The sequence below is a fragment of the Gobius niger genome (genome assembly GCF_951799975.1).
Source record: "Gobius niger genome assembly, chromosome: 2".
Classification (NCBI taxonomy): Eukaryota; Metazoa; Chordata; class Actinopteri; order Gobiiformes; family Gobiidae; genus Gobius; species Gobius niger.
In genome coordinates this window covers 38,887,498-38,914,447 of record NC_136853.1, presented here as the reverse complement: position 1 = coordinate 38,914,447, position 26,950 = coordinate 38,887,498, and the positions used below count along the sequence as shown (strand labels likewise).

The 26,950-nt window shown below is 41.7% G+C and overlaps 1 protein-coding gene across 1 annotated transcript in view; it reads left to right on the top strand.

The window, feature by feature from the left end:
- The window catches only part of lrrc17 (leucine rich repeat containing 17), a 45,968-nt gene that overhangs the window by 3,095 nt on the left and 15,923 nt on the right, over nucleotides 1-26,950 (top strand). Inside the window, exons 2-5 of the mRNA XM_079552496.1 lie at nucleotides 11,307-11,374; nucleotides 11,490-11,781; nucleotides 13,088-13,580; nucleotides 26,181-26,336. Coding sequence (XP_079408622.1) covers nucleotides 11,509-11,781; nucleotides 13,088-13,580; nucleotides 26,181-26,336 — 922 coding nt within the window. The 5' untranslated portion in view covers nucleotides 11,307-11,374; nucleotides 11,490-11,508. The remainder of the gene's footprint in view (nucleotides 1-11,306; nucleotides 11,375-11,489; nucleotides 11,782-13,087; nucleotides 13,581-26,180; nucleotides 26,337-26,950) is intronic.

Below are 26,950 nucleotides of genomic sequence, written 5' to 3'. Positions count from 1 at the left end.
GTGTGGAATTCTTTCCTTTTATTTTTGTTTAAGCAGCCCCCTAGTGGCTGAAGTGAGCATTCTGGTAATTTCTTTAAAAAAATAACTTTGCAAAGGAATGGGCTTCTCACACTACACGCTCAGGAATTTATGCCCTACAAGTGGCGGGCTGTAATGTGCCCAGGTCTGCTCTAAGATAAAGTGCGCTCTGCCACAGAAATGCCGGTTGAACCTGCCCTGTCCAGATCATTGTTGAGCCAAAACACGACAGTCATACACAGTCCATAGAAACGATTGTGGTCCAACTTGATGTCCAAAAAGCAAGGCAGCTTGTGTGGATTGGCTACTAGTCTGGCTCAGATATCCCTGTTTACTGTCCTCCATGTTCTTGACACTCACTCATAAAGGCGAATCATGTGTTCATTAACCAGGACAAACTGAAGGGTCTGCTTTCTTTTGGTTTATAGGTTTTAGTTTTCTTCAATGACTATATGCATTTTGTCAATGTGCACCAGAGTTGGAAAAGTTTGAATCGTGTAGCTGTCTCTGTCTTGTGGAGCCTTTGGAATTTGCCTTTTGGGGAGTGTTTTAAATAAGTTACTATGATTGTCAGTCACAATCCCCATTTAGTACAAAACTGAACACATTTTACTTAAATCAGAATGACAGTGATATCGGCACGACTTAAAAAACAAAAAAAATACAAACTCCTGGATTGACTTTAACGCCGTTACGGGGACAATGTTTTCCCAAAAGACACAGGGACACATAGAAATTCAGATTTCTTTTTTAATCAGAACTATTTTGGGTTCACCACTATACTTCTTTCCCTCCAGCCCTTCCGCTCCTCTTCACAGGCCAATGAACAGTTCTGCTTTCAATTAGGCCGTCAGGGATGCCAGACTGTGCTCTCTCTACATCTTCGTCTTCTCTCTCAACATGCTGTATATGTTTATCTGCCTTTCTGTTGCATTTGCATCTCCAGGCCATTTATGCCCCGACGACTTTTTTGCTGTGTCAGTTTTTCCTTGTACAGTGCGCCTTTTATGTCTCATTGTTAAAGCTGCTTGTAAGATCGTTACGAGCCACAGAGCTCTGGGCGCACACTCAAAAGAAACAGAAGTGGAGTTGGCGAAAATGGATGGCTTCTTGGCACGGGGAATATAAAAGTCACCTTATACAGTGCGTTACTTTCCAACTGACCGACTGACTTCCCTGGCTACTTTATCCACGCTTGGACGATGAATATTTGACATTTTTCAGTCCGTAGCTCAGCAGAAAAAGCTCTTAGGCAGGTGGTTTCAAAGTGTCTCCTTCTTGTTCTTGTTTTCCTGTAACAGAGTGGGCCTTGTCTTCCTTCTGGAGGTGTTTCCATCAGAACTGCCCGTACAGTGTAATTAGAGCGTGCAGTGGTGGCTCTGTGGGTTACCATTGAGAGCATCAACCGGCTGTATGTGGGAGACTTTGGCTATGAAGAATGACTGACAACTTCCTCTGCAGCCAAGGAGTTATGCCTGCATGTTAGCATCTTATTGGAAGGTAAATGAAAAGGGGTGCTATGGTCAAATTGTCTAGACATATTATAGATTATAATGCAGAGTAATCAGAAGATCTCCTGCCTGTGTGTTTTGTGAGATCACTGAGTCCATTCAAACTGTTTAATATACACAAATGTATAGAGTTCGGGAATGTGACGTCATATCGCTAAGAAGTAAGGGGATTAGCAGCCATTGTAAACTAATGGAGATTTTAAAAGTTAAAATACTGGAGTTATTGTTCACATTAAAACACTTGGAGACCACAGTGTGTTAGATGTATTTACCAGCAGTAACTCAGCAGCTAACGGAGTCGTTCCACTGTTTTTTTTTCTCCACTTTTTATACTGTTTTTAGCTAATGTTAGTCTATGGAAATATATGCTAACAGCTGCAAAGATGGCGGATCTCCATGGTAACTGTGGACATTCCCGAACTCTATACTTCCAGATATATTATTTAACCTCTTTATCCCCGCCTTAACTGATGGCACTTTCTCCAGTTTGGCTTTACCCAAATCTAAAAGCTTCTTGACTGGAGTTTACAGCCCATAGATACAGATGGCATCGTGTCATAGAAGGGGGCGTGGATTCGTCGAGGGGGAAAACAGAATCTTTAGGGAAACACAATTTTCCACTCTTTTTAGCCATTTTCTGGTGCAATATGAACTTATTTGTCACATACAAATAAAGCAAAGTCTAAATCGGGTCCATATGGATATTTTCCTACAGCAAATTGTTCAGTAGAAGCGAAAAAACGGCAGTCCTAGCTAACACTAGCTAGCGTTAGCATTAGCACGTTGCTAACATGTAGCATCATGTTAGCATTCTCCGTTATTTATGTATTTATGAGCTGTTGAACCACTTTGCTCCTCCCTGTCTTTGTATCTTTACTGGGTAGAAATCTATATCAATAATTCAGCATTTGTTAAAGTAGTTTTTGAATAATGAAAGAAAGTTTAGATTTTTCTCCAAATTGTTTTCCCCTGCATGTGAAAGACCCACAAAACTGATCAGAACTTTTTTGTTGCGTTGTTGCCACATTTTTGTCCGATTTTTGTAGTGTTTTCATAGTAGTTTTTTGTTGCCTTCTTTATCACTTTTTCGCCTTGATTTTTGATGCTTTTTTTGTCGTGTTTTTGTCCTGTTTCGTCTCTTTTTAGTTGTTTTCTGTTTTGTTTTTCTGGCACGTTTTTGTTGCTCTTTATTTGTTTATTCATCACTTTTTAATCTTGTTTTTGTTGTGTTTTCATCCTCGTTTCTGGAGAAAATGGGCCCGGATCAGATGGGGGTTAAGAGGTTAAATTGTATTTATATATATTTAACAACTATGGAATCATTTAGTTGTCAATCAAGTAGTTGTCCTACTTTCGGTTTGGAAATCAGGACACTGGATCTTGGAGCTTCTTGAACATTTAATTATGAACAGCAGATGAATGATTGATTGGATTTGTAGCCTAGACAAGTTTGTTTGTTTGTGTTTGTGTGTGTGTGGTCTGAAAGGGAAACAGAGAAAGGGAAACAGTTGAAGGCTGATATCCCCGTCAATACATATGGAGATAGGTATTGACAGATTAAAAATATTTAGCAGTTATAGATTGGGATAATTAACATATAAAACGTATTCTATCTAATTTGAAAACGAATAGAAAAACAAATTAACAACAAATACTCACTTTATAAAAGGTAACGCACACCAGAGAAAGGAGAAAGATTCAGCAGTGACGTGGGGGAAAACAGAATCTTTAGGGAAACACAATTTTCCACTCTTTTTAGCCATTTTCTGGTGGAATACGAACTTATTTACCACACATTAATAAAGACAAGTGTAAATCGGGCCCATATGGATATTTTTACAAAGCAGATTATTCTGTAGAAGCGCAAAAACGGCAGTGGTAGATATCGCTAACTAGCGTTAACATGTTAGCACGCTGCTAACATGTAGCATCATGTTAGCATTCTCCGTTATGTATGTAATTATGGGCTGTTGAATCACTTTGCTCCTATCTTTACTACGTAGAAAACTATCAATAATTTGTTAAAGTAGTTTTTGAATAATTAGAGAAAGTTTAGATTTTTCTCCAAATTGTTTCCCCCTATTCACCTTATTCCGGAGGCTCGCGTGGGCGCCGCCATGAATTGTGCCCGCCCCTTTTCTCCTATGTGTTAACATGGGACTGGAGAAGTCCATATAAAATCAGTCACTACACGAAAACAAATCCGTTTTCAGGCCGCACAGAGAAACAGTGCAGTGTTGACATGTTGGTGCAAATGAACATTGGCCATTTTACACAAATCAATCGACTAAACATCAGATTTGAGCGGAGAATATTTTCCTTCGTTCTCTGTTAAAATGAACGGGCTTCGCGCTCGACCGGAAGTGTCTGGACAACGGAAGTGCAGAGAAAACGCACAAAGTGGCAAAAGTGGGCGGGGCGGAATAAGGTGAATAGAGTTCGGGAATGTCCACAGTTACTATGGGGATCCGCCATCTTTGCAGCTGTTAGCATACATTTCCATAGACTAACATTAGCTAAAAACAGTATAAAAAGTGGAGAAAAAAGCAGAGGAACGACTCCGTTAGCTGCTGAGTTACTGCTGGTAAATACATCTAACATCTAACTGGTCTCCAAGTGTTTAATGTGAACTATAACTCCAGAATTGTAACTTTTAAAATCTTCATTAGTTTACAATGGCTGCTAATCCCATAATGCTTAGCGATATGACGTCACATTCCCGAATTCTATTAACTGTTTTCAAACATGACTATATGGGCGATTCCAGAGATGCCGTCTGTATGTGGAGTGAGTGATCATTGCTAGGTGACGGTAAACTAAGTGTAGCAGTAAAACAGAACTATACATTGATTATAAACAAGTCTTTCTTATATTTGAGACACCATGTAGTCTCTCTGCTGTGATCTGCTATTGTAATATAAGAGATTGAGGTACTCTCTAATCAGCATTTACATTTGACCCATCCTTCAACATGTCAGGGGGAGTTCTGCCTACAAACCTCTCCTCCAGATGTTGTTTTATGTTGAATAGCGAAATTAAAGCACCTTCTTTTTTTGTGTGTCAATCTAGAGCACAAAGAATTTTACGACGACACATGGTTTATTTGTCACTAAGAATATTGAAGCATTATGGCAGATCAGCCTGTAAATAATAATATATGAAAAAAGGATTAATGCTGTATGTATAAAGTATCAGCAATTTAAAGATTTTGCCTTTACCTAATTATAAAGTTTAAAGGCTGGTTGAAAAGGCTCATTGTTCTGTGTGCACAGCCAAGTGGAACATGAGATGGCCCCTGTTATTAATGTGTGCTCAGGCACTTGGTGTGGATGTTATTTCGGCTTTACAGTGTCAAACTCTCAATAGTTCAATTTTTTAAAAAGACTGGAGATTTAGAATGGGATTTTACTTCCCGCCCCTGGTGGAGCCTCCCTGGTTGAGCTCTATAGCACTTTCACCCATAAGTTTCTTTTCAAGTAAGCTTTTCGATCTTTGGTTTACTTTTTTGATCGTCCTGTCTTTCCTTTTCCTTGTTGCACAGCAATATTATAGGGTTTAAGAAGCCATACAGTTTGCCTTTTTGGTCTGCTAACGCCAAATGGCTCACGGAGTGGTTTAAAACACAGATGTGGCATGTAGTGCACTTCGGGCTTTGACCTCTGGCTTTCTTACAGACGTCCCACTCCTCTGGCCAATGCCACCACTGATGCAATGCCAAGACGTCTGCTTGAATTATACTTTCCCCCAAGGTTACATAAATGATTTTGTACGAGCACTGCTACCGAACATTCTCCACGGGCGCACCTATAACTTAAATTTACTGCCTTACTTCAAAACCGGGTCAAAGTAAATAGTCCAATATTCAACAAGGCCTACAATTCCCACACACTGCTCCCTACAACAGCCTAACACAAGACGTAGGTAGTTAACATTTTATTCACTGTCTAGATTGGTTGCATATTTAAATTTAATTCTGTAAACTGTCTTGGATTGAATGTTTACGTCTCATGTGGATTATTGAGTCATTATTTTTTCCATTCGCGCTGCACTTGCAGGAACAATAGAAGTGATTTGTTTTCAAAGTATTCTGCCAACATGGCTTTTTCACAGACTAAACAGCCAAGCAATTCTCTAAGTGGACTGGCAGTAATCCTATAGTACTGACCCATTCAGTGCAGGAAGGTAAGAAATAAGGAAATAAGTAAAATGGCAACATATACACTTTTGATGTAGCTCTGGGAGGATTTTGGCACCATTGAAGGATAAACCCACAGATGCCAACTCCATTTTAAAGAGTAAAGGAACAAGAATAGGTTTTTAAGGTGAAATATTCTCATTGGGAACATTTTACAAAAACACTGCCCTGGAGCAACCTGCCAGCAGTGGGTGACAGTTTGCTTGGAGGAAACTCACCCAAACAGGAGAACATGCAAATGACACATCAGGCTACTGAACTAGAAAAAATGTCTGCTGAAGTTCATATTGGAGCAAATTTGATGGAACTTTCCTGGAATCCAAAAGACATTACCTCAAAATGTCACTTTGATCTGACTTTGGGCACATGTCATGCCACAGTCTGAGGGTATTTACACTGGAAGGCCATTTTATTTGACTTTCATGCACTAGATAGAATCAATGGTTTATTTTAGATCCATAAGCCTAGACTATTGCTAATATAAGCATGTTTTAGCTTGGGGAGCACCGCAGAGGCCTGAATGGGTTTGTTGTGGTCACAGCTGGACTGAATACAGGAGGAGGAACTGTGGAGTTTTCTTTGAAGGACTTTTCCGTCTCTGCAGCTGCAATGTGATCTAAACAGCAGCCTGTGGTCTAAACAACTGAAAATAGCTGCAGTGACAAAGTGGTTTATTAAAATCTTAAAGAAGAAAGTGAGTCAGTGAATCTGGCTTTGATTTGTTTTAGATAGAAACACAAAGCTCCGTAACTGGGAGTGGCTGAGCAAGTACTACCGTATCTCAATGTTTCTTGAACTGATCTGTAGTCTGTTGATTTTTTTTAAGTCATGGTTAAGACAAAGTTTTAACCTAGTTTGACTCACACTTTGACCTGATATTCCTGTTTCATCCAGGTTCACAGTAGAGTGGTCGCAAATAACAAAGACTTCCATTTTCAGGAAACACAATATCACCAGCTTAGACCAGTACAAACATGTTCTGAAATGTATTGTGTCAGTCATAATACTGAACATGTTTAAAATGTGCACAGTCAAATAAAGAAATACTGATTTCTAAGCAGAAATTGCAAAAGTATTCGTAACCACAAACTTGTCAGAACAAGCATGATATTTCTTTTCAAATTGTGCAGCTCTACAATAGCGGTACTTGGCGTGAAAGTTGACACATTTTATAATTCCATGACAACCAGAACCTGAGCCACAGTGTCCTTTTATGTTATTGGTCCCAAGTTCAAATGTAAAATGCGTGTTCGGCGCATAGACCCTTGTGTGCTGTGGAAACACCTGAATTGCTTTGCGTTAGTTTAGCTATTATGTCATGTTCAAAATGTAAAAACAGAACTGCAGCATATTCTCAACAAAATTCCAAATCTAAGCATTCATCCATTCATCCCATCCCCTACCGCTTTATCCGAGGCCGGGCCGCGGAGGCAGCAGTCTGAGCAGAGATGCCCAGAATTTCGTGTCCACGCACACCTCCTTCAGCTGTTTTGGGGGGATCCCGATGCGGCATCAGGCCAGCTCAGGGAAGAGAGATCTTCCGCCTGGCGCAACAACAGCATTAGCACAGACTAGTGTGTCATCTTGCATGCAGCCCTATCGCGGGCTAGTGCTTGTGTGACGAGGGCTCGGAGGCTTGGCTTAGAAAGACAGGGTCGACTGAGGTGTGGTGCACTGCTAGCAGCCGACTGCAATGAGCGCTTCCCATTCTCTTTCCTCATATTAACATCGCGCGGCCTGTGAGTTCAACATTGACCGTGTCCCAAGAGAAAGAGGACAGAGCTGAGACAAGAAGAGAGCTGGCTCTGGTTGTGAAGAGCGCTGGGCGGGGCTTCACACACAGCAGGAACGTGTTAAACATTAGCACATTTTCCCCCCACAACCCAGCTCACCCACAACCACCCCCACTCACCCCACAAATATTGGTCTGTAGGAGAGAAAAGCTCATGGAGGGAACACTGTTGTACTTCGTCATTCCCCATGGGTGTCTGTCCAATGAATAGCAATAAAACAAGTCTGATTCTGATTTTGATCCCTTACTCGAGAACAAGACCCTAAGACTCTCCACCAGCCTGGAAAGGGCAAGCCACTTTTATTTAAACAGGAAAGTCCCACTGAGATTAAGAATCTCTCTTTCCTGGTCCTGGCCTCAGAGGGGAACCTATTGTACATGTTTTTAGTGGTAGGGGAAACCGGAGTAGGAAACCAACGCGCTACCGTGCCTTTTGTTGGTGGAGAACCATGGTCTTGGATTTGGAGCTGCTGATTTTAATCCCAGTAGTTGCTTCACACTGGGCTGCAAACCGTTCCAGTGCAGCTGAAGGTCCTGATTTGATGAAGCCAACAGAACAATGTCATCTGGAAACAGCAGAGATGAGATCCTGAGGTTTCCAAACCGAACTCCCACACCTAGAAATTCTGTCCATAAAAGTTAAGAACAGAACCGATACAAACATTCACTGGGAACAGGTGTGCAGAAAAGTCAAGCGTCCAGCCTTGGGTTCTGGAACCCAAGCTGTGCGTGGGAGTGAGCGAGACTAAATCATATCTCACTGGTTCCGTCTCAAACGCCCACACAAGCTCAGCTTGCTGTTGCACTTGATTTTTCCTACATATTAAACATTGTTGTGTTCAGTCATTTGCAAACACTTCCATTTTGGCGTTCCATGAGAAAAAATTGGACACCCCTGACTAAATGGTTATGTTTGTTTTGACAGTTTAAGAAAAAGTTGTACTGACAATCCAGAGTAGTTGCAGAAGTGATGCCAACTTGTAAGTAAGTAAATAAGTCCTAGTGGTGAGGTGGCACATGGGTGACTGGTTTTTCCACAAAGTTCTCATGAACCCACTCTCTAAATTAAGAGCATTTTAGAGGATACAGCCTCACAGCAGTGAGTGTTTACTAGAAGTCAAAGTCATAAACTCAGCATTTTAAGTGCTATTAGCTCAAACTTTAGTGGGGCAACTTTGTGTAAACCAACTAAAACATGTGGCACCAAGAAAGTGCATAGAATATGGATGCAAGCACAACATATTTTTCACCTCTCTGGCCCAGACTGTTTAAACTGGCACTTCTCTCGACTTGTCCCTCAGCTTCGACCATTTTCTAAAGCCCATAGTCAAAACACAGCCTAAAGTCACTCACTCTGTTATATAAATATAGAAAATGCAAACAGACAGCGGAGGCAAGCTGATTCATTAAAATCACATTAGGTCGATCATAGCTCACTGGTTGTGTGTTATTGGATGGAACGACTGCAATGGAGTGAATCGCTCTTTTATGTGATGCGATTGATAGTTGTACAGTTGGACAGCTCTCAATAGACTGGAAAGTACGTCCCCTGATACATTCTCAGCTGTTTCTGTCTACACGGCTAACATGCCCTGTGTGTTATATGGTCTACACAATGGAATGGCAACATCTGCATTGACGGGCTTGTTCCACTGTGGGAGAGACACTGGGAGGCTGCGGTTTGGTACAGTAACACGAGGCTGGTGTGTGTGTAGGTTTCCATGTTTATCATGTCAGATGGGGTCTCAAACCTGTTCATGCACTTACTGGTTCGGTAACAGTTTTCAGACTGGAACCTTCTACAGTTCCTATGACTTTTATTGGGCCATCACAAAAGAAAATGTCATGGGAACTGCCAAAGGTTAGTATAGTGCCTTGTCAATGGTCTCCGAAAGCAATTTCTTTGTTTACAAACAATGAAAGAAGAAGCATGGAACTTTAAAACTTTCATAAAGCATAGCAGCATTCAAATTTATGACATGGATGAGTTTATTAGTGTATGTTTCATTACTTTCAAGGAGCAAACCAGACCTTTAAAGGCATGATAATGCTCACAACAACAAGCATGCCAGTTCACAATCAATAAAAACCTTTATAATTAGATGCACAGCATCTCTTCACAAATTACTACTTTTACAATTTGTCCCCGCAAGGCACATGAACCTGAGAGTGTGTATTTGTGTGGTGTTTCTTGGCAGACGGAGACCTTTTCTGCCTTCAATTACACCAGAGACCCATGACTCACTCATTTTGTCATAAAACGCAGACACACAGAGAAGCCAGCTTCATTTTGCATTGTCTACTTTGGTGTTGAACATATGCATTTTAATACATTTATAAAGATTTCATTGTGCTGTTGGTATAGTTTTGAATATTAATACCACCTTACATAACATTTTTGAACACAATAAACTTTTTGAGCCTGTTTTCCTCAAGTGTAATATTATACTTTATACTATGGATAAATGTGACCGTTCAGCATCAATAACAATATTTTGAATTATTCTAACTAGTTATATTTTTATGCTTTTATTCATTGTACATAAGATTATCTATCTCTCTATCTCTCTATCTCTCTATCTATCTCTCTATCTCTCTATCTCTCTATCTCTCTATCTCTCTATCTATCTCTCTATCTATCTATCTATCTATCTATCTATCTATCTATCTATCTATCTATCTATCTATCTATCTATCTATCTATCTATCTATCTATCTATCTATCTATCTATCTATCTATCTTATCTTATCTTATCTTATCTTATCTTATCTTATAATAAAGTAATGATTAATCTGTAGAAATTAAACCAGAAATACAATTGTTGTTTCTTGTACGTACTTCTTCTCGAGCTTCTAGTTCTTTTCTTTTGGGGAATTGCAAAGATGGTGTAAGCATGGAACACTGTTTTAATGTGAAAATAAAAAAAAAGATTCTGATTCAATGTGAGTGCAATGTACATTCATCCTGTGTGGATACTAATCGGTCTTTTCAGGTCGCAGAATTACACTTGTTTTGTATAAAAAGCACCAAAATCCTCCACAGTTTTTAGTCCAACTTGCCAGCTCACACAACACACTAAGCACTGTTGACTGACTGCAGCAGCGTCATGTTGTTTATCTGATGGGACTTACTTTGGCTTCGAACACTGGAGTTATGTGTCCACAAACAGACAGTGTTGGTTGTTTCTGAAAATAAATCTATATTGGGTTGCCAGATAATCAGCGTCTGCAGCAACAACCTTCTTTACTTGACAGTTACCACTAAGGGCAAAAGTAGGCGCAACTTTATACTTATAGATCAATAAAAAGCACATCATTAATGCATTAAACAAAAGAAAAAAGAAAGAAAAGAAAAAGTACAGGTATCATTTTTTCATCCGTTGCATACAATAGATTTCCCCCAATAAAACAGTGAAATAGCGTTTATTTGGAGATTAATTGTTAGCATCACAGTTGGGTGGTGGAAAAGTGAATCATTTAGAGCTTGGCAAGAAAGAGTGCTTCATGATAGAAAACACTTTGTGGAAACCGCACTTCACTTTGACTACATTTAAACTTTGTGTAAATGGATGTTAGCACGTTACAAACGTCTCTCTCTCCTCCACAAACACCTTTCCACTGTTTCCTCTCCCCGCTCCCCCCTGCTGCTAATACTTTCAGCATGTGCGGAGCTGTTTTCCCTGTTGTCAGCTGCAGGTTTGGACATGCCACTGGACATATCCGTGATCTGGACACTCAAGGCGTTTTGAAAATTAACACTTTTGTGGTATTTTTTTTCTCTTATCCCCAGCTGTGACCGGCCTGCCACGCCCTGTCACACTGATCGTCTGACAGCTGAGGTTGACCTGAGTACCAGAGGTGAGTTGAGGGATTATAGCATTATCGCATATAATGTCAATGTTTTTATAAAGTATAGCGCGATGAAATTATCTGTCAATGTTACAATTTTCTCCCCACCTGTTTCTTTGCCCAGACGCCTCTGCTGTCGCACTATGCGTGTGCTTCTGGCCCTTCTGCTCCTGCTGCTGCTGCGGTCGGCTGAGCCCCGCAGACGCCCTCGCGCCGGGGCTGGGGAGGGGGCTGCGAAGGGCAGGGTCCGGGGCAGAGGCAGAGCGGGAGTCAACAGGCGGCAGACTACACAGTGTAAGGAGTATGAGGAGGCTGGGGAGAAGTACCTGGACTGTCAGGACAGGCAGCTCACCACTGTGATGCAGGACTGGCCCACGGACATACACCACCTGCTGCTGGCCAGGAACAAGATACAGGTCAGAGCGAAATGCTTTACAACATTACACGGGTTAATACATGTCAGACATGTCCTGACCTATGTGGATCACAGAGGTGAAGTCATTAACGCGAATGAGTAATGATATCTGCCAGCAGTTAGGCTAACGCAGCTAATTAACGTGGAGGAGATTTGCATTATAGATACAGACGGCATCTCTGGAATCGCCCATACTGTATGTGGTCATGTTTGAAACAGTTAAGGGGGGAAACAAAGAAGGGACCAATCTGAACTTTCTCCAATTATTCAAGAACTATTTTAACAAATGCAGAATTATTGATATATTTTCCTACCCAATAAAGATACAAAGACTTGGAGCGGAGCAAAGTGGTTCAACAGCCCATATATAATACATAAATAATGGAGAATGCTAACATGATGCTTTATGTTAGCATCATGCTACATGCTAAAACCAGCAACGCTAGCTATGACTGTTGTGTTTTTGCTTCTACTGAACAATCTGCTGTGAAAAAATATCCACATGGACCCGAGTTAGACTTGACTTTATTTATGTGTGAAAAATCAGTTCATATTCCACCAGAAAATTGCTAAAAAGAATGGAAAATTGTGCTTCCCAAACTATTCTGTTCTCCCCATAGATTTTATAATTAGGGATAGATGATTACCTCGTCAGCCCCATTAATGGTCCTCTTGCGTGGTGGGCGGAGCCTCCACAGAGCTCCAGCCAGTCAATGCTCTGGAAATGCTTCCACTATTTCGGGCTGATATACAAAACCCAGCGCGGCTAAACATATTTCACCTACCCCAGCATTGTCACATGGGTCATAGTGATTTTTAGAAAAAATAAAACTTTGGAGCCAGGCTTTTAAACCGCTCTAGGGAGGTCTGAAGTCCTATTAGAATCCTGTCTCCCAAGTGTCTTTTGGAGTCGCCCCTGGCCACAAGGGGTGGTATTACAGCAATGTCAGCTCCCCGCCATGAGGACCATAGAGAAGTACATTCCTCACCTATTGGTTTTCCCCTTCTGCGAAGCGCCGTCTGTATCTATCCACAGGAAACAACTGTTCTGTGAAAGAAATTATTGAAATTGTTATAGTAAATTGCTTTTTACCTCAAATCTAAAGTAACACAAGGAACTAGGGATGGATTATTTATAAGAAAACATTATGGAGCACAATTGGTGCACAAAGTATACATATGTACATGTATGTGATAAAATTTGAGCTTGTGCCAATCACTATGCTGAATTCTTATATTCTCCTGTGTATCCGCTTGTACTGGTGGTGTAGATATAACACATTTTGTTATACTATTTCTCTCTTTAGGTTTTGCGGGACAACATGTTCTCCCAGTTCACGCAGCTGAAGAGCCTTGACTTGCAGCAGAATCACATCTCTCTGGTGGAGGAGCGTGCCTTCAGTGGCCTGTCCCAGCTGAATACCCTGCTGCTCCAACACAACAGCCTCAAATCAGCCTCTGAGGAGGTTCTGCTGCCCCTGCCCCGCCTCACCTACCTCCGCATCTACGACAACCCCTGGCACTGTCACTGCTCCCTGGACAGCCTGATCAGGACCATACAGCTGCCCAGTAACCGTAACCTGGGCAACTACGCCAAATGTGCGGAGCCACTCTCTCTGAAGGGGCAGAAGCTGAAGAACATCAACGCGGACACGCTGTGTGTGGATGTCAGGCCAGGCGGGGGCGGGCAGGGCGGCGGCGGAGGTCAGAGGCCCCCTCCGAGTCGACCCAAAATGGATGCTACGTCCATGTGCCACACGTATATGTTCCCCAGGCCGCACTTGGACTGTGGTAACAAAGGTGAGCAATTACACAAGAATGCAGCCCACAACATCTGAGAACAGGGAATGTTTTGGATGAGTGTTAATCTCAAAACCTGCCGAACACATGGTCTGGTCAGTCACTGCGGGGAGATTTTAGAACGGCTTTTTTTGGTGCCTGTCGAGGGGATGATGGAGGAAGTACTGTTGGAATGATGGAAATAATTGCTTTTTTGGTGGTTATTCACATTTACATAACAACACATTCCAAAGGAAAACAATTTATGATGGTAGAAATGTTCAATATTTTGAGCAATTTGTTCACAGAAACTTTATTCTCAGAAGCTGCATATTGCCTTACTGTGCAACGTTTGAATTTTGGCTGGAATTACTACTCATAGTGGTTAAATTAGTGTGTGGCCTGTCTCTAATATTGAGTTGGACCGCCTTTAGCTTCAAATCCAGTGTTGCATTAATGTTTCACCAAGATCTTGTATTGATGGTGGAAGAGTGAGACTGAAAGTTTTCAAAATGACAACAAAATCCAGAGACGAAAAAGTGAAGGAACAAAAACTCAAAGGAGCCGGGGCTGACACTGACCCGACGAAGGACATGGGAACAGGCTGTTTCCCAAAGTCTTGGTGCCTTGCCTTGCCTTGGTCTGATGTGGTCGTGGTCAGGCATCACTCGCTGCCTGTGCTGGAAAGTGCTTTTCCAATGTCCAAGTCGTCTGGAGGCCGGTGTCCTCCCTTTGGTTAGCATGTGGCTGATTTACCAAGGATACATCAGTGTAGCCATCGCTGTCTTGCTCCAGCCAAAATCACCCATAATGCACCACTGCTCTTAGAAAAAAAAAAATAGGAAAAAAGGTGGAGCTGGCTTTGTGACTTGTTAAAGCACATGTAGCTAAGTTTTTGTCCAGATTTGGTCAAATAAGTAACTTTAGGTTTTTGTCTTTTTAGTCAATAATAGAAACTTGAAATGTATATATTTGATTCAAACATTCAAGCAAATGAAACATATCTTCCTTTTTGTGATGTCACTTCCTTTAGCTCTGAAGTGTGTTCCATTAGCTGCTCCTTTTGGACCAAGGCAGGACACTTGCATTGGACTGGAAGGAAGAGAGTTATAGGAGGCGCTGCCTTCAACACCAAGGCAAGGCAAGGTACCTAGGCTTTGGGAAACAGCCAGGGGTATAAAACATAGACATATTTTTTATAGACTCTCAAAAATTACTCACAACAAAATAACTACTTTCAAGGGGGAAATCATGGCGGATTTACAGACTCCTCCTCCCCAGCTCTGACGAAGCATGTTCCTAAAAAGGGCATAAGGGCGGGATCTTCACTGTCGACTCGGCCCTTGTGTGACGTGTAATTCGGCCGCATCCAATTCTAACAGTCCGGCCCTCATTAGTATACGAGATTTCTAAAAAAAAATCGAAAACCCGCCTGGTCCCTTTAATTGTGCCTAACCCAGGGTTACCACAGAGCAATATCTAGCTGTAGAACGTTTTTAAAAATAGGCACCAGGCTTTACTGTTGTTTAGAACGTGTCTAAAGTCCAATGATATGCAATGTAAAACTAGCTTGTTCTGCCGCCACTATATGGAGGTGCTGCAGCAATGGCGGCCTTAGCGTCGTCGCCGTGAATCTCTGCTACAAGCGGCCATTGGTATAAATACATGAGGAAACGGGGCACGGGTGTAACACATCAGGGCGGGGCAGGCAATAGATACAGACGGCATCGCGTCATAGAAGGGGGCGTGGCCTCATCAAGGGGGAAACAGAATCTTTTGGGAAACACAATATTTCACTCTTTTGAGCGATTTTCTGGTTAAATATAAACATATTTATCACATACAAATAAAGTCAAGTCTAAATCGGGTCCATATGGATGTTTATTCACAGCAGATTGTTCAGTAGAAGCGAAAAAACGGCAGTCGTAGCCAGCGCTAGCAATAGCACGATGCTAACATGTAGCATTCTCCATTTTTTTATATTTTTATAGGCTGTTGAACCACTTTGCTCCTCTCCATGTCTTTTAATCTTTATTTAGTGGAAAACTATATTCATGATGCAGGATTTGTTAAAGTAGTTTTTGAATAATTAGAGAAAGTTTAGATTTTTCTCCAAATTGTTTTCCCTCTTAACTGTTGACCATATATGGGCGATTTCAGGGAAGTAAAGCAAAACGACACAAGGACAAAACAGACATGTCAAAATAAAACACAGGACTAAACCAGAGGCAAAGACAGGAAAACATGCAAAAACAGGGGAACAAAAAAAACAAATCGTGACAACTGCGCAAAGCCTTCTCCAGCCCATCCCAAAGACTCTTAATGAGGTAAAGATCTGGACTCTGTAGTGGCCAGTCCGTGTATGAAAAGGATGTCTCATGCTCTCTGAACCACAATGGGAGCCCGATTAATCCTGGTATTTCCATATAACCGAGCCGTGCCATCGGAGAAGAATAAATCCATTGATCGATTGTTCAAGCACTCATCTGACCTCATTCTTTGGGCACATAGTGTTGCCGAACCTAGACCTGACCAACTGCAGCGACCCCAGATCAGAACAGTTAGTTAAATACAGGTGATGGTTTATCTTTTGGTCAGACAGTGCTATTTTAAATCCCTATCAGTGTAATTATCAAAACTTGAAAACAACTTCTCGCCCATTATTTTTGGCGATGCCTCACGACCCACTGAAAATGGAGCTCATTCTTGCACTCAGCCTGTGTGGTCGTCTTTAATCCGTAATCCTCCTCAGTAAAACAAAATGTATCCACTCCATTCAGAGAGATTAAACCACTTAATTGTGTTGCCCTCAGAAGACAGTCTTCCACACCCGGGCCTTCAGTTGCTGAGTCATCATTTGTGACAGTCAAAAATAAGGTTGGATTTACAGGGTTTGGAGGGAGCTTTGCAGATGGATTGCACCGTGGAGGGAGGGAGAACTCTTTTTCCAGCTTCACATCTGGTTCTCTACGTGTAAAAATGCCACTCTGAAGCTTCGATTGTGGTGGCAGTAACTTTTCCAGTGTTCCTTTAAAAGTTGTTACAAAGTTTGAGAAGGAAGTCGGGGTTTTTGCACTTTTATGAGGGAGTTTTCTGACCTTGATGGCTTCAATATCTTTCCTTTTTTCCCCCTGTTCCTCAAAGCACATCAAATGAACATGTCAGCACCCCGACATGAAAGATCTATCTGTCCATGGTTTGCATCAAATGACTTCCCTCTTTTAATTGAGCATTTGGCCGCATGGCAGTTATAAATGCCGAAGAGAGCAATCTTTCATGAAGCGTCAATAATATGCCAAAAGCCCCACAATGCGCCATCTGTGTCTGCCGGGGGAATCCTTTTGCATACTTTCCTAATTATTTTCTCGCTCCAAAACTGAAGCGATTCTTTATCTGAGCCACTACAAAGCCAGCTCTGTCCGTGCCATCCATCTTGTTGTATTTCACTGCTGTCTAAACCTCACCGCACCATAAAAGAAATTTGTGATGTGCAAGTGTGGCTAAATGAACCAGGCTGTAGGATTATACTCTTTAATTAAGTTCTTGTCAGAGCACTGTTAATTTCACACCATAGCAGAGTATTAAAAACGCTAAGGGCGAATCTCTGTTTGTTTGACACACACACACAGAATCATCTTAGTTTGTTTGTACTGACTGAGAAGATAGTGAACTTTTTGTTTCCTGTCACATCCCAGCAGTTACAAAGATATTAACCCCAAACAAGATCAAAACAAACCCTGCCTTAAAGGAACAGGCCACCGTTTTTTTCCATACTGAGTTATGTTCTTACCTGAGCTTAGACGAGTTGATGTGTAACTGTCTGGTCTTTATGCATGCACTCAGTCACGCAAAAACAAAACAAAGATGTTGTTAGCATTTAGCCTCTCCCTGTATATTCCTATAGCTCCAAACGGGGGTGAAGTTAGAAGCGACCGAGCTCTTCCACGTTTTCCCTATTTAAATACAGTTACTGCTATATTACAGTTACAGCTATATTGCCTTACCCCCCCTTTTTTAACTATAACTATGTAACTATACTTGGATCGTGGTAGCTCGGTCGCTTCTAACTTCACCTCAATTTGGAGCTATAGGAATATGCTGGGAGAGGCTAAATGCTAACAACATCTTTGGTCTATTTGCGTGACTGAGCGCACGTACAAAGACCAGACAGGTACACATCAACTCGTCTAAGCTCAGGTAAGAATATATCTCGGTATGGAGAAACGGTGGCCTGTTCCTTTAACCGAGCACATTTTCTCCAGTTCGGTATTACCCAAATCTAAAAGCTTCTCGATTGGAGCTACTGTATACCCATAGGTCAGTGTAATGCCTCATTTGAAAGCTAAGACCTACAAAACTGATCAAAGATCTTTCCTGTTGCCACGTTGTCATTTTTGGTCGGGATTTTTTGTGCTTTTCAGTTTTTGTTGTCTGTTTTGTTGCATTTTTGTCACTTTTTTGCAATTGTTATGCCCCTTTTTCATAGCATTTTTGTCGCCTGTTTTGTCTTTATTTGCTGCATTTTCATCTTCCATTATGCCTTGTTTTTGTCCCTATTTTTACGCTGTTTTCAAGAAGCTTTTAGATTTAGGTAAAGTCAAACTGGAGAAAACGTGCTCGGTTAAGAGGTTAAACTAGAGCAGAGGTTTTGAAACTTCTCTCATCATATGCCAACAGAATATTTTAGCTTCCAAATTCTTCCAAGATCAAAACGGGACTAAAGTGGGTCCATAAAGGACTTTAAATGGATCTAAATCGGACTAAGTTACATTTCAACTAGTGTAACTGGCATAACTTAAAAGCACACACAAGATGACCTCTAATTATAATGAACACAAGTCTAAAATTGACGAATATATATTAAAAATGATACAATCCATAATGGAGAATAACCAAAAAAAAGGAGTGGAGAGAAGCTGCAGTATCTGAGTGGAAACTTTCACTAATCTCCCCGTCTCCAAAGCATATATTTCTGCTCGTGGTCTTGTTACTCTGAGGTCTACCACACACATCCCCGGCTCCACACTGACGCTAGAACTGACGGCAAAGGAACAATATGAAAGCTACTTGTTATTCATTAAATATTGTTACATGTGGACTATTCTTGTGTTTAACTGTTTAACTTTACTGCATTAGGTAATCTGCATTGAAGCTTAGTGAATGATGTGTTGAGTTCTTTTCGTAAAACTGTACTTCAAGCAGAAATGCCCAATCCCGTGTGGTTACTATGGCACAGACAGAACAACGTTTTTCAACTTTCGTCTAGATTTTGCTTGTTATTTCATGGACTGAGTTATTACTTGCTGTTAACTCCGAAAATATGTTTCAGGGGCATCATAAATTGCTTGGGCACAGTCATGTTTGGATTTTTTGGCCGATGCTTTCGATATTATCTCAGTCTCTCCCTGGACTTCATGGTTCATGGAGCATTGGGCATGTAGTCAGCAGAAAGCATGAATCTTCCTTCGTGTTATTTCAAGTAAAGCTTGAACTACGGCCAGACTTTTAACACACTAGTTTGCAGGTCGCTGTTTGCCAAGGAGTTTCCGTACAGTAGTGCAGTAGTGCTTCTGGTCTTTTATTTTTTATGAAGTTGAAGTTCCCCTAACAATTATATGGTTGAAAAGCTGGCTAAAACACAGGCGCAGACCATGGGAATCCAAATGCTTGAAAGTAGCCATTGTTGCTTTGTGTTGGCAAGTACCTTAACAGTGCAGAATCCAGGGTTTACCAAGGATTATATGTGAGAGTAATTGCATTGTGAATGTTGTCATTTAGGGGATTAGTGACACACAGCTGCCATGGCGACCTGAGCACAAACAATTTGATTCCTGCAAGTCTTGTGAAACAAAAAGTGTGCTTTGCTCAGAGAAAATTTCCAAATTATGCAATGTTGGTGATTTAGCAAAACAGCAGTTGGAATAATTTTCCTCTATTGCTTCACACCGTAACTTTATTCTTCTCCAATAAACAAATGTATTGTGTTGTCCTCGGCGTTTGACTTTACTCGTCCGGGCGCTGCACTGCATTTTCCTACTGGGACAATAAAGTAGGCAGTACCTTGCCTCTTATCCGACTGCACATACTTTCAAATCTTTGCTTCCATATTTACTAACCCTCTGCCGTACATTTCCAAACCACAACTGGTCTCTGACTTTCTGTCCGAAGTATCCTTTAGCTACCCCTCTGATGTAATCATTCCCATAGAGAACCTCACTTGGCTTATCTACAAGAGCAATATTCTCCCACTATCCTATCTTGTAGCTCTAACTGTGTTTAGCAGACCTCATGATGTCATTATGATGCTAATAGGCCTGGCTGCATCATGTCAAAATGTCTCAAGATTTATCAACGTTATAAACATGGTGAGCCCTGAAACATGGCGGACAGCGATTGATCATAGCATAGAGTATAGGTTTTCATTTATACTGTTGAAAGTTAGATTGTCCTCTATTTACAGTAGCTGCTCCGACCCCAAATCAAAACCCCATGGTCATGCTAATGAGTCGCAGCCCGGGACTGTAAATCGGTTACACTTTAGATAACAAGTTCCAAGTGTAAGTACGTAACATCACAACAATGACTTTTTACAAGGTGCCGTAACGATAGCCTGGCACGAGCCAGTCTGATCCTCCATGTTAAGAGATACAAGGGGATACAGTCTGGAATTGTGCGGTTTGAATCTCCGGCAAAACCAAGACGAACCAATCATAGCACGAGAGGCGGGAGTTCATGGTGCGTCATCTTCCGTGCTAGGATTTCCCATCAACCAGTGCTCACCCGGGCTGCGAAATGCTTTCTCGTAGGTATGTTCTGCCACGGAGTACACACCACTTAACCCCCACCTTAACAGTTCACATTTTGCCATTACTAAAATCAAAAAGCAGCAAAAACGGCCCAAAAAAACAGAGCAGGGCTGAGTTTGGACTTGGCTTGATTTTTAATCCGTCAAAATGACAAATGGCCTCAAATTATTTCCGTCAAAGCTAAAAATATTCCGTAAATGATGGGGAATTTTCAGTTATTGCAACCTCTGGATCCCAGTAAACTTCTGCAAAGTCCAAAGATCAAGTGTTGCATTAATTTTTCATCAAGAAACAGAAAGAAAAAACAGAAAGAAAAAAAAACACTAAAATGTGCTCTTTCCCTGGACTAGCAAGTAAACAGATGCAAACTGAAAACTCCAGCGAACTCAACAGCAAAAACAAACTCCACACTTCACAGTACAGTCCCCTCACAACAGCACACAAACATCTGCACAGGAGACGCAAAAAAGTGGAATGTTTGAAGAATGTCAGAAGCAGACAGCGAGCACATGTTTGTGGGCGGAGCCTCAAAAGGCCACGACCTCATGGAGTAAAACACAAACAACTTAATAATTATAGGAGCTATACCTGTTTTTATTTCTATAAATTGAATGAAAATTATTTTATCCTCCTTTAGTATATTGTAAACTCAAATGTTTGTGGGGAAAACAGCGTGCATCAAATGATAAAACATTTGTATCAATTTAATGAATTTTCAGGCTATTTTTGTAGCATTTTTGTAAACGTGACCCTGAAAAGTGACCCTGCAAGGTGTGAAATTTGCCTATAAACTTGTCCCTGTAAAGAATTTGAATGCTTCAAATATACTAGGAAAGAACCACAACTAACATTTTAATTTAGTGACTTCCCCTTTCATTGCTTGCAATCAAAAAGTCTGGTAGCGCCTTTAACAGAGCCGTTTTTTCCTATATAAAAGGCAAACGATGCAAGTTGCATAGGGCCCCCGCAGCTGCAAGGGCAGTAGTAGTCACACTACGATGTTGTTTCACTGATTAATCAACACGTTGTTATTACGGGCCTATTTCGTCTCAAAGATGAGTTGAATCCACACGGTTCTCATGTGCACAGTTACTAACAGTAAGTCTTGTTTTCTAAAACAAATTGGGCTACACACAGGCTAATTCTCAGTGGTCAGACAGAAATAACCGTGGGTGAGAGAATGTGACCATTGGCCATTTACCATTTAAAAAAAGTTGTGAAATAGACTAGTAGTAGTCCTAAATCTAAGTCTCACAGTGGCTTAGTGGTTAGTGGTTCTCACACAGAGGGACGGTACCTGAATTGAGGTCATTATCTTAATGCACAGCGGAACCATTTTGACCATAAATGGGTTCGCTCTTCGAATAACCATGGGATGCGTACTGTAGGGCCCTCGTGTGGATTTTTGCTTAGGGCCCCAGACAGGCCAGCACCGGCTCTGGCCTTTAATATGTACATATGTACAAGTAAAAAGACGATCAAACTTACAAATCACTGTTAGAAGTCCAGCTAATCCACGGCTGTAGCCTCAAAATAAATCCACATGGTCCAAATAGCAAAAGATAGTTTTCCCCTTTGAAGGTAAACTCTTCATCCCCGCGCATGCGTCCTGTTCCTCTGACGGCTCCTCGCGTGTTTCTGTTTTGCCCATTGACAAGTTAGCGCAACTTTGTAGCTGCTTTTACACGTAAAACCACCAGGTACTCTCCTCGAGCTTCCGCATGTGCCACCCTGTGCTTCCTGTTTGTTTGGATTTGCATTGCGCCGTCCATAATCTTTTCCAGAATGCGACAGGACTGGCCAATTCTCCTGTCGATTAAAACACACCACGCGATTATCGTGATCGGCCTTAAAATTCAATTAATTGCCCAGTGCTATATAAACCCCATTCAAACTCTCGTGCTATGACTCTTCAGGTGAGAGGTGAAAGGTCCTAAACATTAAAACAACCCAGTACAGAGGCTGGGTCAAGAACCTTTGTCATGGTTGTATTATTCCTTGTTGAAGATTGTCGAGGCTAAACGTTGGGTTATGTCAGACCATGTTGCAGGAGCATGATGACCGCAGCAGATTCGCCCAAATCTTCATCGCAGGCGTGTATGAATCACCTCTGGCATATTTTCTTTCGTCGCGTTCAGCAGACACTCTCTGTAAGTCAGCAGGAAGCAGTCGTTATGCCAAAGATATGTTACAATTATTAAAACATGTGGCTAATAAAACGTCTGGCTTTCACCAGTCTGTCGTGAAACTTATCAGATTAACACTCAAGCGGAGTTCATGAAGGAGTTGGTAGAAATTTCAAATCCTGTCTTCAAACCTTATTGGCAATGCTGTACAATTCACCATTTACTTCTGTCGCTGCCGAATACCACCGAGAGGAGTGCAGCTGTATCTCTCTTGGACCGAAAAGCAAAAGGAAGAAGGCTGATGGGCCACAAGGGATCCTGGGAATTTGAGTCTTCGGGTAAATTGCCTTCATCTGTGCACGTTTATATTTTTGTAGGCACTGGGATTTGGTTTTGAATGATGCCTAGTGAGCATGTGTTTCATTGTGCGCGCATAAAAAAAGCAACATGCACACAATAAACATGTCCGTATGCTCTATCTAAATACACAAGAAATGCAAATAAAGCTGCAGAGGAAATGAGTATCCTTGGATGCTTATACAAATATACTACTACAGTGCAACGCAGTACACATGATTTTTGTATATGGAAACTGTGTAAATATGATTAGACGGCTGTCGGTCTCTAAAACACATCACAAAGGATAATGATCATTTGCTCGATGTTGCTTCAAAGCCTCTTCCCCATCTGTTTTTGACATTGTTGTGGAGCAGAGTTGACCTGAATCACAGGTCAGTTTCGTATTTCATCACAAACTGACAGGTGGAAGATGTGCTGTAATGGTGGAAAACACGTTTAAAAGAAATAAATCCATTATGAAATGCACAAAGAAAATGTGACCTGCAAAAAGAAGAATTTCTCAATGTGGGTAGTTATAAAATTGCCTTTGCTCTTTGTGTAAGAAAGTTTTTGATTCTTGGGAAAGTTTTGAAAGCCAGTGATTACCAGCTCGCAGATGTCTTGACGAGGATCTGCCTCAACTTGGCCACAATCATCCCCGTCTCCTGTAGTCGGGCCGCTCCCCCGAGTCCAAAACTGTGGCCGCCATAATGTTTCAAAATACGAGAATTATTCAAACAAATAAACTGAAATCAGTGTCAGTCATATCTGATCATTTTTAACTGTATAATCTGCTCAAATTATATAATTTATGACATGACCAGGCAAAGCTCTGGGTCCAGCTGCAATCCCAGGAGACCCCAGCTGGGGAGCCCCCCCCCCCGGTTGGGAACCACGGCTCTAAAGACATGTGTTAGTAGTGTCGATAATTTACAGACGTGTAGCCCTGATGTCAGATTAGGTGCTTTGAAAAACTCTGCTTTGACCCCCACTAGTTTGCCTATTGACTAATGATGTGCTGGTCGTGTGTTTCCCCCTCACATTTTGTGTATTTGTCAATGGCCGAGGAACGCTCTTCTCTATGGTCCTTATGGCCCCTTGTGGCCAGGGGCGACTCCAAGAGACTCTTCTAGTGAGACTTCAAACATCCTAAAAACAGCTTAAAAGCCTGGCTCCAAAGAGTTTTTCTTTTTCTAAAAATCGCTATGACCCATGTGACCACGCATCGTAGGTGAAATATTTTTAACCACGCTCATTTTTGTTAATTAGCCTGGAATTTGGAAGCATTTTCAGTGCATTGACTGGCTCCAGAGCCTGTCAATCAAGCTCTGGAGCTCTGTGGAGGCCCTCCTCGACTGCAGGACTTCCCGCCTTTTTGCCCTTTTAAGGAACAGGCTGCGTTGGAAGAGATAGAGCAGCCATTAAGGTTCACACACGTCTCAGGACCCTGAATGAAACCCGCTCATCTTTATTATATTAAATCTACGGTATTTGGGTTAGAAATAAACAAAGTAACACAAGCAGATTCTACATCACAACTCTCTAAATTAACTAACCATTTATTGTAAGCACTCAGCATGTTATACATTTCTTGTCCACATGAAGGCGTAGTGGAGCAAATAAAGCACCTTGATGCGATTCAGTTGGCTGCGATGCTTCTATGCTTCATGGGGCTTCATCTTGCCTTCATTCACCGTATTCCGCCCTGCCCACTTTTGCCTCTTTTTGCTTTGGAGAACGAGGGAAAACGTTCGCCGCTCAAATCTGATGTTTAGTCAATTGATTTGTGTAAAATATCCCATGTTCATTTGCACCAACAAGTCGACACTGACCATTTCTCTGCACAGCCTAAAAACGGCTTTGTTTTCGTGTAGTAACTGATTTTATCTGGACTTCTCCAGTCCTATGTGATAAGATATAAGGGGTGGGCACAATTCATGGCGGCGCCCACAAGAACTTCTGGAATAAGGTGAATAAGATGGAGAATAGATCAACTGACGTAACAGTGACATCGCAGAGAAGTCACAAACACATCTCCACAACTTGCTATATTGCTTTAGCACTTTTACAGCCTTACATGAACACGTTTTTGTTGACTGAACTCTTGCCAAGCTCTGAACCTTGTTTTTCAGTGTGGTGGCTTATGCCTTTTGTATCAATGTGACAATCCCTGTCGGATGCATCACTGTCTGTTTATGGCATGAGAGAGACTGGAGGAGTGAAATATTGTAAAACAGGCTCTCACAACTGACTCCATCTTGAAAATATTAAATGTTTCACAACCCACTCACAACATCTTGAAAATGTATGCTGCAGGATGATTGCGTTTCCATCTCTCCTGCAGACTGTGGGACGTTACACTCACCCTTTGAATGCTGTTTGTGAGAGACATCGGTTTCCTGCCCGTAACTCTATCAACAACTGTAGAATATGCTACATTCTGGTGTCTATGGGTAGGCTTGATGAACACTTGTCATGTGCAATAATACTCTCTGCATTTTAAAGCAGTTGTTCAAATCTGTAGCTTCAGGACCCACGTATTACGACCAACCGGGAGCCAAATTGAAATATGTTAATTTCAACGTATAATGATGATCTCCGAGGGCCAAAATGAAAAAGTGCCAGTGGGTCACGGGCCAAATACAGCGATGTCAAGTGTGAAACACATATAACAGTGTGTCCTTAAAGGGGGGGTATTATGCTAAATCGACTTTTTCAAGCTTTACATCATGTTATTATGTCATTCCCTGATTAAAAACATGCCTGAAGTGTTGCCTTGGCACATTCACGCATTTTTGAGTAATCTGTAAAAACTCTGATGGCGGCCATTTAAGGTATAGGTTTGCCTGAGTCCTCCTAGGAACGCCCCCACCTCCTGGAGACGCCTCCGAGCTTTCGTCACCAGCCGAGTAACCAACCACTGCTCCTCAGCAGAAACCCCTCCCCACTGATGCCACTGACAGCGTGTGGAGGGGGCGTGTCGGAAAGGGGGTTCTTAAAGAGACAGAGACCTATTTCAAGACATACAAAAGTAGGTCACCCTCTGGCAGGCCAACGAAAGTGTTCTGGGGGCCCCACTTTGGGCACATGGTTTAAATACATTTGATATCGAAAATAGGATTTGTTGGATTCATTTGTCAATTTGTAAAAGACCTGCAACCAAATGAAAATGGTCTTTTGGGTCCCAAATAAACAACCAATTGAGAATCACTGTTTTAAAGAAATACATATCTGGAGTTTTCTTTTGTTTCGTACATGAGTACCATTTCACTGCACAAATCTTAATTGCATATACTTTCTGCACATGTAACATTATGCCTGATTGTTTATGTTTTGTCCCCCTGCAACAGATCTGAAGAACATCCCGACTGACCTGCCGTCTGACATCGTACAGATGGATCTGTCCAGAAACACCATCAAACACCTCAGACCCAAACAGTTTCTGCTGTCCAAAGACCTCAAGCAGCTCAACCTCAGCAGCAACAGCCTGCAGAAGATAGACACAGGTATCTGCTCTTGACTTTGTAGTTGATTTAATGTATACCATCTCTCAAGGAAAGTCACTTTAAAGAGCTACTAACCCCTCCTTCCAGAGCCTCAGTACATTATGTTGCAAGATGACAATGCCAGGATCCATTAGGCTCACATTGTGAAAGAGTTGTTCATGACATTAGGGCATTAAGTGCTCCGAGGGGCACCATACTGTGGTTGAATGGCATTGTACAGTATTTGCAGTGATGTTTAATTAATGAATTTGAAGGTCCAGAACCGTGAGAAAGACGAGTTACAGAAATGTCTGCCAATGTTAACGATGATGCAATGAAATGATGGATGCCTGTGCCGCTCGGGGAGACGTGATGTATGGCCCTTTAATACAACAAGACAAAAAAAGCAGTAAATTCATCAGCAAACATGAGTTCAGATGACCTGACAAAACGTTTGCATCATGTACTCTGCTCTGGAGCCTGTGCTCACAGCAGCAACTGAAAAAGGAAAGAGAGGAAGACGCAGAGAGAGACAGAGAGAGAGAGAGAGAGATGGGAGACACGTTTGAGCTGGAGCACGATGCCTTGGCTGTCAGGGCGGAGCAGAGACCAACAATTAAACCATTTCATCTAAA